Consider the following 14,484-nt stretch of genomic DNA (forward strand, 5'->3'; position numbering starts at 1 on the left):
GCATTCCCCGCATCTACCCAGCTCGAAGAAAGAGATCAGATTAGTCTGGCATGACTTGTTTTTGATAAATCCATGTTGACTATTAGCGATGACTGCATTTGTTTCTAAGTGTTTGCAGAATTATGAGTAAAGTAAAATGGGATGCGACTGGGTGCTGGATCCTTCCAGCTGTTTAAGTAGTTATATTGTTAAAATGTCTTTGAAATTGTATGATGTCAGAAATTATACTGCAGTAACTGTCTGCTTTGCTTCCAGTACCAGGTGTTGCTGAATTTGCAGCTTCTTTTAAAAGTGTAAGTAGTTTCTAACATGGATTTATAGTAGTATTGTGTACATATCTATTCAGAAGCAATGCTGTTCAAGTTAGTAAAAGGAGGCTTCCTTCCAGAGCAATGTGTATCAGATTATAGTCTTAGCCTCCATCTACACTATTTAATGCAGTTCGAAGTTAACTTCAAAATGTGGCAGCCCGACAAAAAGCTCACAGAAAGGCGTTCGAAATAAAGTTTTTGATACATGTCAGTGGTCTGTGTAATCACCATCTGAGCCTCAATCCTGGATCCAGGATTTCTCATATAATTATCCACTTTTTTCCATACTGATTTGAAACTGCATTAAATGGTCAGTGTAGACATGCCTTTAGTCTGCTTAATTCATTCTTCTTTGTTTGCTTTTCTTTCTTTGAGATGCTGGTAAACAAGACACTGGTAAAACTACTATATGCCATTTTACATAAGCGTGTGTGTGTATATATATATATATAACCATTGCTTCTACATCCTTACTGTAAATTTGACTTAGAAAGGACATTCCACTAATGGATAGGTTCTTTCCATTTATTGAATGGTCTAATATCCAACAGAATCCTCTGGAAGAGAAGTAGCAGTTTTTTTGCCAATAGTATGAAGTTTTAAGTGTGAAGTAGGCAGTTGTAAATGCATATTCAATATTGTATGAATATAAATATATTTTATTGCTGTAATTCTTTTAAGATATTAGATACAACCTATTAGGCTTAGGAGACTGAACTCAAACCATATGAAAGCTAGTATGGTATTGCCATAATTCCATGTGCGTTGCTACTCAATAGGAGGCAGATTTTGGGATTTCTGTTAAAAGCAGATAATTTTATTTGTTATATTTGAAATACTATTTTGTTATTACATTTACATTTTATGCCTTACACGTCAAAATACCACCAGTAATCTCAGACATTGCATGTTTTCGTTGAAATATTAGTATTGACCATATTGACAGAACCAGAAAATAACCTTATTCAAAAAAAAAATCAGTGCAAAATTCTTGAATTGTTCTCTTGAAATAACACCTTAAAGGTTTTTTTTAAATTAAAATTAAATTCCTGATTTTTTGCACAATGAAACCACAAGTTAACAACATGTAATGCTTCACAGTGTGTGGTGTATTGAAACAAAAGTTGAAAGAGACCCTGGGGAAAATTAGCTTTTCTCAATGTATGTTCTTCATACATAGCAAAGTAAAGCATCTCAGGACCCTTCCAGACAGGCCCTTTATCCCAGGATCTGATCCCAGGTTTTCTGCTTTATATGAGTCTACACTGCCAGATAATCTGGGATAAACAGAAAACCTGAGATGGCATGTATGGAAGGGCCCTCAGCCAAGTTGTCTTGAGATAAGTTTATGCATTTACTCTGTCAAATTTGGACAAAGGTGAAATGTAAGCATCTTGTATACAGCTGAGTAGAATATTTGGCTGAAATGGAGTTTTGACATTCTGGGTTAGTTTTACTTAATTAAAATATTTCTTGGCCCCTGTTTGACAAAACAAACTGTTTATGACGCTCCCCCTTTGTGTGTGTTCATTTCTTTTTAATAGCCCATCACCAGTTCTCCTCCCAAATGGATGGCTGAATTAGAAAATGATGATATTGATATGTTAAAAGGTAAGCTGGTTATAACTTTTAAAGCCCTACATGGTTTGGGTTCAGGTTGCTTTCAGGATTGCCTTCTCTCATATAATCCGTCCCATACATTGAGATCCTCTGGGGGACATTTACTCCAACCAGCCAGAACCCAACTAATGACTGCCAGCCACAGGACCTTTTCATCAGCTGTCTAAAATGAATAAAAAGATGTTTGAATTGTATACTACTGAACAGCTGTTAATAGTATTGAGAGCAGATTGTATTGAGCTCTAAGGAAAGCCCAAGCATATTTTGTTACATGGAAAAAAGGAACAGTTGTCCATCTTTGTGAAGTGTGGCAACATAGGAGATGACATTGCTTTTTCAAATTCTATTCGTTTTTCTTTTCATAATTTTAATAGATGTTCTGGTCAGGCTAACAACCATCATGGTGAAGTGATTTGTGTTGGGTTAGGACTCTGGAGACGAGAGTTCAAATCCCTCCTCGACCATGGAATCACATGGGGGGCCTTCGGCAAGTCACATTCTGTCAACCTCAGAGAAAGGCAAAAGCAAGCCTACTCTGAACAAATCCTGACAAGAAAACTAATTGGGAATGACTTGAAGGCATACAGCAAATGCTCATGCCATTTTTATATCCAAAAGACAAACATGAGACCACATGTACAGAATGTAGTGATCATACCTACGATGCTAGAAGAGAATGTGTGTGTGAAAAAGAGAAAAAAGACTAGTCAATCTCTTCCTTTCTCTAGCTTATCTCTTTTCTACGTTCTCTTGACTTAATATTCCCAGTTTTGCATTTGCATCAATATGTATTTGGATGGTGACTTTCCCGCTCTTATATCCAACATGATAGCATGGCAGAACTTCTTTCTTCTCACTTCTCAGGTTTCCCAAAAACTAGGTCTGGAAGATTTCTCAGCCTCCTAGAGAATACTTTTGACGTGGGGTTTCAGTAGGAGCCCCCAGTGGTGCAAGGAGTTAAACCGCTGAGCTGCTGAACTTGCTAACTGAAAGGTCACTGGTTCAGATACGGGGAGCAGGGTGAGCTCCTGCTGTTAGTCCCAACTTCTGCCAACCTAGCAGTTCGAAAACATGCAGATGTGAGTAGATCAATATGTACTGCTCCAGTGGGAAGGTAATGGTGCTCCATGCAGTCATGTCAGCCACGTGACCGAGGAGGCATCTACGGAAAACACCGAACCCTTGGCTTAGAAATTGAGATGAGCACCTCCCCCCCAAGAGTCAGACCTGACTAGACTTAATGTCAAGGGGAAACCTTTACCTTACTTTCAGTGGGAAGGAGAGATTGTCTTACATCCACTAGAGATTGTATCATTCTGCCAGTAAAAGTCAAGTGATAAATCTTCCCCATAGAATTTAATTTATCCTGCCTTTGAATGCAGTTATGTTTAAAAACATGCATATAATTTGGCATCTATTTAATTGGACTTGAGCAATAGAATAAAACAGTAGGCTATGATCATACAGTAGTGATGGGGATATGGATACAACATGAAAGACAGTTGCTAAATATTGAATGCCAACGACTTCTAACCAATGCTCTCTTCATTTTAGAGTTGGGCAGTCTCACGACAGCTAATCTAATGGAAAAAGTACGAGGTTTACAGAATCTGGCGTATCAGTTGGGGCTGGATGAATGTAAGTATTGTACGGGCACTAAAACAATGTTGTTTCTAAACACTGTAGTACTTTGCTCTCAGAAAGGTTAGGATTATCCATGCAATAAAACTGATTTGAAAATTAGATTGTGAATTAGATTCTGAATCTCACCCATGGGAGAAAAGCGGGATTAATAGCAACAACAACAACAATAATAATGCTGGACATGGAGGAAAGCTAACAGGAAGAGAATCATTTCATATGAGACAAGGTGCTGGAGAAGAGTTCCCGCACAGACTGCCAAAAAGACAAATACTGTACACAATTTGACCACAAATCAAACCTGAACTTCTCCTAGAAGCCAACATTGCTAAACTGAGGATAGTGTACATTGGACATATCACGAGACAATAATACTTAGTTATGTGGAAGGTGGTAGAGAAAAAGGAAGAGTCCATTACAGGTATTTAGATTCAATCAAGGAAGCCATGGCCCTGAGTTTGCAAGAGGTTAGCAGAGCTGTTAATAATAGGACTTCTTGGAGATCTCTTATTGATTAGGTCACCATAAGTCAAAGCTATCTTGATGGCAATTAACAAAAACAACAAACTGCAAGAAGGTTTTACATGCTTAATAAGGATGTGCTAGAATTTATGTTGCTAAGTCACTGTAAAGATGATGCATCCTTAGCGTTTATTCCTAGCTTACAGTCTTTCATGTGCTCTGTCAATGGTGTCTCATGCCACTGTGAAATGAAGTGTGTGCTTGTCTTTTCTTATTCTGCTTTTGATACCAAAGCAGTTAAGAAATGTTGACTTGCTGGTCCTTCTGACAGTTTGCAACACACTATAAATAAGGACTCTATAAATAAATAGGGAAATTGCAATGGAAGAATATTTTTGTGTTCCTCAGCGCTCTCAGATTGTCTGTGTTCTGACAAAAAGATGAAATTGCATGCTTGGACACTTTGCGAATTAGCAGTTCACATCTTCAATACTACTCAGGGTTCCATCATACTGTTTTATATTTTCTAATCACTTCTGTCCCTTCTAGTTTTGCTTTTTGGGAGTCAGTATTGAACCTAGAGACTCCTGAGGCAGAATTATGTCCTCCAAACCCACAATAGTAGCCCATGTCTATTGTAACATTTGTACTTGTTATCAGAGATCATAAAATAAATATTAAACTATCCAAATCTAATGTATCTGATGCATCAAAGAGTCATTGCATCTCTGGGTATTTCTTAAGGTTTTTATTACTAGAAAGTTTTGTGTGCACTAATGCTTTGAAGTTTCAGTTCCAATGTCTTAATTTTCCTTTTTCATGCTTCTGTGAAATATTTTATGGGATTTTGTGATCTTAGGAAATACAGCAGGATTCTCAAATATGTGTACTTTAAATTTTCAGCTAAAGCTTATTGGCTGGTAGAGCCAGCAGTGATCCCAGTCACCCAGTTATTTTCTCCAAACACCATTCTGTGTTTTTGTGCATTGATTCTCAACCTTTGGCCATCCAAATGTTGAGGTTTTCAATTCCTGAATCCTTTATCGTTGGCCATACCTACTTGAATTTCTAACAGTTGAAGTCCAAAAAGCATGAGGGTTCAAATATTAAGAATTCCCAGATGAAGGAACATGGATTCTAGACATTAGGAACATTGGGATTCCTTAGAAGCTTGTCAGAAGCTTATAAAAGTTTGATTGTTATGATGAACTAACTTTCAAAGAGTGGGTTGTTGTAGGTTTTTCGGGCTATATGGCCATGTTCTAGAAGCATTCTCCCCTGACATTTTGCCTGCATCTGTGGCAAGCATCCTCAGAGGTTGTGAGGTTTGTTGGAAACTAGGAAAATTGGGTATATATCTGTGAAAAGTCCAGGGTGGGAGAAAGAACTCTTGTCTGTTGGAGCTAGGTGTGAATGTTTCAATTGGCCACCTTGATTAGCATTTGATGGCCTGACAGTTTTTAGGTGTAGCTTGTTACTGCCTGGGAAAATCCTTTGTTGAAAATCCTAGTTTCTCAGAGAGCAGTTTCACTTGTTATTTCATACTCTTATGTACACTCATTATTGAATTATATTGATTTTTGTGTCTATGAAGTATATGTTTATTGTTTGATATATCTTAAGGAAAAACTAAGGACTGCAGAAAAAAATTCTAAAAGGTTTATTTATATTCCGCCCTGTCTCCCCAAGGAGGCCTCAGGGCAGATTCCTACATATGACGGCAAACATTCAATGCCTCCATAAACAGACAAATATCAACATAATAATCCCAGAGGAACCCCACATATCAAAACAACACAAAGAGCCTAACATAAATAAATTAAAGCAAACATAATCAAACAAAAATTATATAATTGCATAAAATCTGAACATAAAAACAACCACCTTGATTTATAGAAGCCAACTATTGTTCACCAAGTTGTGTAGGGTGCCTGTGTAGCCAGTGATGGTAATTGGGCTAGCAGAAACTAGATTAAGTGCAGTTACTAAATGGTACTCACCCAAAAGTCCTGTAGTGATCTCTCAGTGTCGCATCCTCCTCCTCTCCATATGCTAATGAGCAGGAGTAGGTCTTCAGTTGTTTTGTTTGTTTGTTTGTTTGAAGGAGAGGAGGGAGGGGGCAGCTTTATTTCTTTAGGGAGGGCGTTCCAGAGGTGGGAGCTGACCATGGAGAAGGTCCTTTCTCTTGCTCCCACCAGCTGTACTTGGAATGGGGGTGGGACTGAGAGCAGGGTCTCCTCCGCTGACCGCAGTCCCTGAGCTGCTTTGTAAGAAGATAATTCAAACATAAGTAACATTTATACCAAGTCATTTTTAATTTATAGTGGTCATTCAGTATTTCTGTTAGTATAAGGCTTTGCTTTTCTGGTAGTGAGAAAACAAGTCTGAGGTGGGAAACTTTATTTGTAACAAACCCTGTTTGGTAATGTGATCTTCCCACTCTTTCACTGATCATATAAATCACTGATCATATAAATCACAAGTTCACACTACTGGCACAACTAGATTATATAGCTCTAGATTTTTTCCCCATGAGAGTATCTGATTCTGCCATACCCACTATTTCATCTTGTGAACTATCTAACAGCACATTCAATTCCTGCATCATATCAGTTGTAGAGACACCCAAAACTGTTTTGCTGTAAGTTGGGGACCAATTGTACTACTGAAATTTGATGTTAAACTACTAAAAGCCTTTAAATAAAGCAAAAGATTTTTGATTCGAATCACTGTTTTTGATTGGCCACCAGCCTTCAGTATAGTAATCTGCAGCCAGATTTGGCAGTTGACTTGTTGCCTGCAACCCACAGATCCAGATTCTAGGTTGTTCAACCCACCTGTGATGACTTGTAGTGGAGTAGATTACCATTCACTACAGCAGTGTTTACTTTTTTTTTAAAGTGCATTTGCAATGGTTGCAGTAGTGTGCTGCAGCATACACTTTTCATGTCTCTTGTCCATGTGGTAGAAAGTGCATCTCTCCCAGTTCTAGTGCGCTTTCCAGTAATATAGTGCAACTATAGTGGTACAAGGAAATGGAAACAAGAACCAAAAGTAGTTTAAGACACTTTTGTTATTTAAATATGAGCTTGCTTTTTCAAAGGACTAGTTTCTTTTGTGCAATATCATTCAGATGAGTCCATAAACTTACGACAAGGTCTATTTTCCTTTGGCCTTTAGGTGGCAGCAGAAGGCTATATAGAAGTTGATGCTAGAAAGTATATTTGTAGCTTTTCAATCTTGAATAGAAGAGTCCATGGAGGCTTTTTTGAGTAGCATTGTTATTAAGTTTTGTAGGTTCTTTAACTTTTTAAAAAACAGTATGATGTTTATTGCCTTTATATAGTTTTTAATTAAGCTATAAAATTGGTGTATAAACATTATTTTGTTTAATGTGTTATTGAAGGCTTTCATGGTCGGAATCACTGGATTGCTGTGCGTTTTCTGGGCACTATGGACATGTTCCAGAAGCATTACATCCTGACGTTTTGCTCATATCTATGACAGGCATCCTCAGAGTTTGTAAGAATGCCTGCCATAGATGTGGGTGAAACTACAGGAGAGAATGCTTCTGGAACATGGCCATACAGCCCAGAAAACTCACAGCAACCCATTATTTTGTCTCCTATAAATGTGTACAGTTGGTGACTGCTTTCTGTTGTAGGCCTCCTGTTTTTGTTTTGATTTTATGTGCAGAGTAGCTAAAATGAATTTCTCTATCAAATTTCTTAAACATTGCACATTTTGAATTATAGTTCATTTGTTTTGAAATGAGTTTTGAACAGTTTACAGCAAGTCCTTTGTAAACTGTGCCTGTGAAATTTTTGGGTGTTGAGTTTTTCAAGTAGATTTGGGTTTAAATGGCATTTTAAACTTTCACAATTTTCATTTGTGCTATGACTTTTCCCTAAAATTGGGACTTGAGACAGTTTACAAATTAAAGTGACTGCAATAGAGAGGTGTCAGGCTAACTTCTCTAGTCATATTAAAAATGCTGTACAGGCAGAATTCCATGATTCAGGTGGAGGCTATTCAGTTGGTATCACATTCTTTATGCATTGGTATTCCACAGTTATGATGGCAACTTTGCTATCACATCATTCTTTTCTGGTTTATCCATGGTTTGGGGGTATCATCTTGTCTTCCCTACTACTTGTCAGCTCTGATTATTTTTGTTTTTGTTTTTCATATGCCTTGGCTAGGACAAGAACATTTGTCCCACAGCTGGAACACAGTATTAGTGCACTGTTTAACTAGTCATGAGATGGTAGCTTATAATAAAATACTGTTCTGGTCTCCACACTTCTGCCTGGAACAATGAATACAAAAGTCTGAACATTCCTTAGTTATGTATCGCCCAACACCCCCGCCCTAGTTTCACCTTATTAAATACAAAGATGCCATCTGTCCTTAAATATAGTAAAATTACTTCAATTAAAACAATATGTAGTAGGTATTAGATAGCCATCCTGTCAAGTGTATCTTTCTGCATTTCATTTTTAAAAACTTACAAATTCATCTTGTGTGCCTTATAATGTTGTATGTCTTAATGGGGATAAAAATAATTCATTTATAAAATATCCCAGGTTGCATCTTAATCCAGGGTTTCATTATCCAATGGCATGGTGTACATTGTGTGGATTAAAATTTATAACCTGTGAAACATGGCGGTTTTTTTTACACTGATAATCCAAGGAGAATGACAATGGCAGAACAGCAGGTGGAATTCTTTTTCTGCAGAATGTGAGGCTTGGGTAGGGAAAGTGTTGCTCCAAACCCATTTTTGTGGCTCCAGAACCACAAAAGGAGAGTTCCTAAAAAATTATTGAAATGTCATCTTGGGTCTTTTGCAAGGAGAAAGATTATAAATTAATTAAATAAATACATACATACATGCCTACATGAAATGGCTCCCAAATGACTACAGGTTACCTGTAATTGTGGCAGTTTAGGTTGCTTATCTTTCCCAGAATCTTCAGCCCCCTCAGAATGCCCGTAACCAAGCCAAAAATGGTACTCAGAAATAATATAGTCCAGTGTAGTTCCAGCTCCTTGTGGAGTCATTGACCCATGCTTAGGCACTCTTTCCTCAGTTATATTTAGTATTCTGATCTAAATATCTGACTCCACATGTCTGAATAATGTATCCTATCCATTTAAATGGTGTGCCAGTGTAAAAATTGCATATTTGCCCCTTAAAAACACCAACAATTGCGCTTTATTACATTAACTTGGTGGAGTTTTCCTGATCATATTGCTGTATTTTGATGGATATTTTTGCAATTATAAGCTGTTCTAAGACCCTTGGCTCTGAAACCGAACAGAAATTGAAGTTCTCTGTGATTGAGTTAGAAAGGCATGTTAAGAAAATAATGTGTTAGTGTAGACTGGTTTTATTAGAAATCAACATGAATTGGCTGGAGAAATCCATTATGTGCCATTCAGTCAGTTTCCTGAAGAGAGAAATGTAGGTCTAGCTGATATCCCTTAAACAAATAGCAGATAGTTATAGGTAAATTCTGAGCAGATCAATGCCAATGCAGGCTCTAGATTTAATCTTCAATTTTTTTTTTGGTGATTTCATGTGGAGAAAATGTAGTTTCTAGTTCCAAATGCTAGTGGTGAATATTATTACTGTTATGCTGTGTGAACTACCGGTTCCAAACCTTTTCTTACCATAAAATTTCCTAAAATATATTAGAGAATGTGTATATATGCGTTTAGATAAGCAAAATATTGGTAAGTGCTCAAGTTGCTGCATCTAAGCTTGGCACTCATTAAGTTCTACACGTGAGCATCCTTACCATACAGATATGTCTCCGTTTAAAAACCTTTCAGGAAAAACTTCTTTTTATCACGTAATTTTGTGCCTGCCTAGCCCGCCCTTCTTTCTTGACTAGCACTAGGGAAAATACCAAAAGGGGACCAGAGAAACAGTCTTTGAAGTGAACAACGCAATAAACCTTGTGCTGCAAAAGAATGGGATTCTGCTCAGTCTGATCCTATTGTAGTCATGTGTGTCAGCGTACTATATGTAAAGTGAACAGCAGCTGCCTCCAGAATCCATGATGATGATGATGATGATGATGATGATGATGATATGTGAATAGCAAAACAGATAAGATAAGGTTGAGGAGATCAGTCTGCCTTGCCAGCTACTCTCAACATATTAAAAAGTTTTGCTGCCAAAATGGAAATAATAAGAATGTGGACATTGGTAAAAGGAAAAAAACCAAAACAAAACCATTCCTGAATACATTTTGTAAGAAGCATTGGTCTCTAGAAGATTCAAAGTATTTTTGTTTACTTTTTTTGTGTCAGGAGCGACTTGAGAAACTGCAAGTAACTTCTGGGGTGAGAGAATTGGTCATCTGTAAGGATGTTGCCCAAGGGACGCCTGGATGTTTAGATGTTTTACCATCCTTGTGGGTGGCTTCTCTCATATCTCGGCATGGGGAGCTAGAGCTGACAGAGGGAGCTCATCTGTTCTGCTCCCGAATTTGAACCTCCAAGCTGTCAGTCTTTAGTCCTGTCAGCACAAGGATTTAACCCACTGCACCACCAGGGGCTCAGTTTACTCAATCTGGTTATTTAATGTCACTTGTATAGTTTTATCTCGGAATAGAAAGTCCACAGAAATATGTTCAAGCTACTTCTCTGTGATGTAGGAACTTAAATCTCCTCTCATGTAGAAACTTAAACTTTAACCTTTCCATGTTATTTCTGCCAGTGTTTCTGTGAAAAAAGGAATTCTCAGAAACACATTTAGTTTGCTAATTGAGATACACTTGAATAGTGAGACACTTTACATGGGTATATTTATACCAGTGAGAACGCACATTATCTGATGAGGAGAATTTTGGCCAAAACGTTTGTTTGGCTAAAACAAAATGTGTTTTTCGTGAGCAAAATTTGGTATTATGGCTAAAGAGTTTGTAGCTTGCATAATGTCAAAATACTGATTTTATTTTTGTTCTAAGATGCAGTTTACTTTTCCTAGTAAGTAACTCAGGAACCCTCAGTGGTGCAATGGGTTAAACCCTTGTGCCAGTGGGACGTCAGCAGTTTGAATCCGGGGAGACTGGGTTGAGCTCTCTCTGTCAGCTCCAGCTCCCCATGAGGGGAATTCCAGTATTCCTGGTAATATGCATATATGTTTCAAAACATTACAGGTGTCCAGTCCCATGCTTCAGAACTGATATCACAAGATATCATAGATATCCAGTACTAGGTTGGGTATCACTACCATTACCAAGATACCCAACCCAGTACTGGGTATCTTATGAGATTGATACAGGCCAGCTTGTCTGATGCCTGCACTGCCAATAGAAGACTTCCACTAACGGAACTGAAAGAGATGCTATTATTGGTGACAAATCCTATTGCAGCCTCCCCCAAATCTTTTCCATGGGGTTCCAAAGTCCCTGAAAAAGATACTGAGGGACTCACGAGGGTGCAGGGAGAAGAAGGAATAATTTAAAATCCCATTCTTCCTAGTTCTACTAACAGCAGACATCTATCAGGGAGAGAAACTAGCTGGGACTCTGTTTTATGAGTTGAAATTGCGATTATCACTATGATATTGGCCGTACAATATCTGCTTTAAGCTACCTTGTTTTTACTTTGTCCTTCTCATCCCAATTTTGATCACCCTGCATCTCATTTTAATACAGACTTGATATGGTTGTAAATGCAATTCAGTTTTCTTTTTGTTGCTCACACAGCATTGCCTTGAGCATAATTTCGTTGCCAGAACAAGCCATGCAAATACCAGTTTGGAAATTGGAGTGAACGTAGGGTGCTTGAATTGGCTAATTTTGACATGTAATGCTCTTAACTATCTGCAACCTGAAGATCATGACCTCTACTTTTTATCATCCCCATTGGATTGCATGCCAGTTTTAGAAGTGAAGGAGCTATGGGAAGTTTTAATTGTACCTGTGTGATTTATCCCCAGTCAGCTCTTTAATTTCTTCTGGCTGTCTGAGGTTTCCGACATGCTGTAAATTTCACCAACTTTTTCATTATCTGCAATTTCTTTATGACTTGTGAATCGGAGTGGAGAGAGAGTGTGGATTTACAGCAGAGATAAACATGTCCATAAAGTCTGTATCTGTGTCAGTAATTGTACTGCTGTCAGTGACTGTCCTGTTTTACAGGCCCCTCTTGGGGAAGAACACACTTTTTGCTACTAGTGGCAGTCTAGCGCTCACACTTTGGTTTGCATTAAGTTACCCAGATATTAGATTGTAATTATTGGGGTGGAAATTGAGCCTTGATATTGGTCACTCTTGTCTCTTCCTTTCACCACTTGCTAAAGAATGAGTTCTTCTATATGTTTTAAAGGGAAGCTGCTTCACATTGAAATGTGGTGTATTTGGTAAACCGTATAAAATATGGTGTAATATTTATGTATAAATTACTTGCATATATTATAACAAGAATCTTTTTTAATCTGTGTCTCAGAACTAAATATTGCTGTGAGATTAATGCTTCATATTGATCTCACAGTGTTTTTTTGTTTTCTGCTGTCCGTAGAAAACAGGTTTTCAGAGAAAGGAAGGGTTTTTTTTAATGTCCATAAATGCAGTAAGTGTCAAATGTTTACTGTTGTACTTCAAATCACGTTATTTGATAGAGATGGCTGACAAAGACATTTGTGAGACTTTGTGACTTGTCTTTGAGTATGAGGACTATTAGACGTTTGGTGTAACAAAATGGAATTCTGACATTTGAAGATTATTCATCATGTTTCTGTGAAATGTCTTGTTCAATTGTCAAATACCCAGAATGGAAGCTGGGTCTAGCACTTCTGATATATTCACCTGCCAAACAGATTCAGAGTGTGGAGAATGAAAAATTTAAAATAAAGCCCCTTCTGGCTGTGTTTGAGCATAATGCACAGTCTGATAGCTCACTCGCTTTTGTATGTGTCACCTGATGCTAACTTTGAAACCTATCACTGATTCTTGCGTAGTATTTTCTGGTATAATATGGCATGGTCTCCAATTTATAGTTCCACATGTTATACTTAAATAGCTTTCAAAATCTGTTATATACGCAACCTATTTGAGCTTAAGTATAGCTGGAAAAAATCAGCATATTTGACAAACAGCTCTGTATATGTGTGTAGTGTTTGCTACCTTGCATAGACTTGCAGACACAAAGACATATATTTACTGAAATATTTATATCATGCCCCATATCCAAACTTCTTAGGGTAGGGCATAGGTAACAAAAAAGGCAAATTGTCAATATGAAAAGAATTATAAACGGAAAGCTTAAACAAATTAAGAATGGCTTATGCAGTATATTCTTAAACAGATATTTACTGACTCCTGAATGCACTGATACATTTTAATTTGGTGTCATAATGATGGCAACATTGATGATAGCCAGGTCTCTGTGGTGGTAACATCCCATAACTGGAACACCACAGCCAAGGTTCCTCTCCAATGTTTCCATAGTGTATTGCACCCACCCCTGAACATCAAATGAGGCCTCCCCAACATAGGGTGACTCATTCACATAATTGGCTTTGAATAGCCTATCTCTCTGTACAGTGAAATAATTTCTGCTCATAAAGGTACATGGTCTCCTTTAAATGTATGTTTATTTTTTACTGTTTTTTCTTTTAGACCAGTGTTTTGTAACCTTCCTAACGCCACCACCCCTTAATACAGTTCCTCATGTTTTGGTGACCCCCAATCATAAAAATTATTTTCGTTGCTATTTCTTAACTGCAATTTTGCTACTGTTATGAATCGTAATGTGAATATCTGATATGCAGGATGTATTTCCATTCACTGGATCAAAGTGCAGAAATATTTTATTTTATTTCCTATATTTATACCCCGTCCTTCTCCCCCCCGAAGGGAGACTCATACCCAATATGTCCAAATTTGAATACTGGTGGGGTTGAGGGGGGATTGATTTTGTCATTTGGGAGTTGTAGTTGCTGGGGTTTATAGTTAACCTATAATCAAAGAGCATTCTGAAATCAGGGATTTATAGTTATAGTTAGTTATTCTGAACTCCACCAATGATGGAATTGAACCAAACTTGGCACACAGAACTCCCATGACCAACAGAAAATACTGGGTATTGTCAATACTGGGCATTGACCTTTGAGTTTTGGAGTTGTAGTTCACCTATAGCCAGAGAGCACTGTGGACTCGAACAATGATGGATCAGGACCAAACTTGGCATGGATACTCAATATGCCTAAATCTGAACACTGGTGGAGTTTGGGGGAAAATAGACCATGGCATTTGGGAGTTTTAGCTGCTGGAATTTATAGTTCACCCACAATCAAAGAGCATTCTGAACCCCATCAACAATAGAATTGGGCCAAACTTCCCACATAGAATCCCCATGACCAACAGAAAATACTATGTTTTCTGATGGTCTTTGGTGACCCCTCTGGCACCCCCTCGTGATCCCCCCCAGT

General features: G+C 37.8%; 1 protein-coding gene across 3 annotated transcripts in view; it reads left to right on the forward strand.

The window, feature by feature from the left end:
* LIN52 (lin-52 DREAM MuvB core complex component) overlaps nt 1-14,484 on the forward strand; it is a 55,817-nt gene that overhangs the window by 5,047 nt on the left and 36,286 nt on the right. For all 3 annotated transcript variants that reach the window (XR_009630370.2, XM_067462889.1, XM_060758666.2), the window contains exons 3-5: nt 256-293; nt 1,856-1,922; nt 3,486-3,569. Coding sequence is in view for 2 of the 3 variants with exons in the window: in XM_067462889.1 (XP_067318990.1) it covers nt 256-293; nt 1,856-1,922; nt 3,486-3,569 (189 nt within the window). In the remaining variant the exon portion in view is untranslated. The remainder of the gene's footprint in view (nt 1-255; nt 294-1,855; nt 1,923-3,485; nt 3,570-14,484) is intronic.

The sequence above is a fragment of the Anolis sagrei genome, chromosome 1 (assembly GCF_037176765.1).
Source record: "Anolis sagrei isolate rAnoSag1 chromosome 1, rAnoSag1.mat, whole genome shotgun sequence".
Lineage (NCBI taxonomy): Eukaryota > Metazoa > Chordata > Lepidosauria > Squamata > Dactyloidae > Anolis > Anolis sagrei.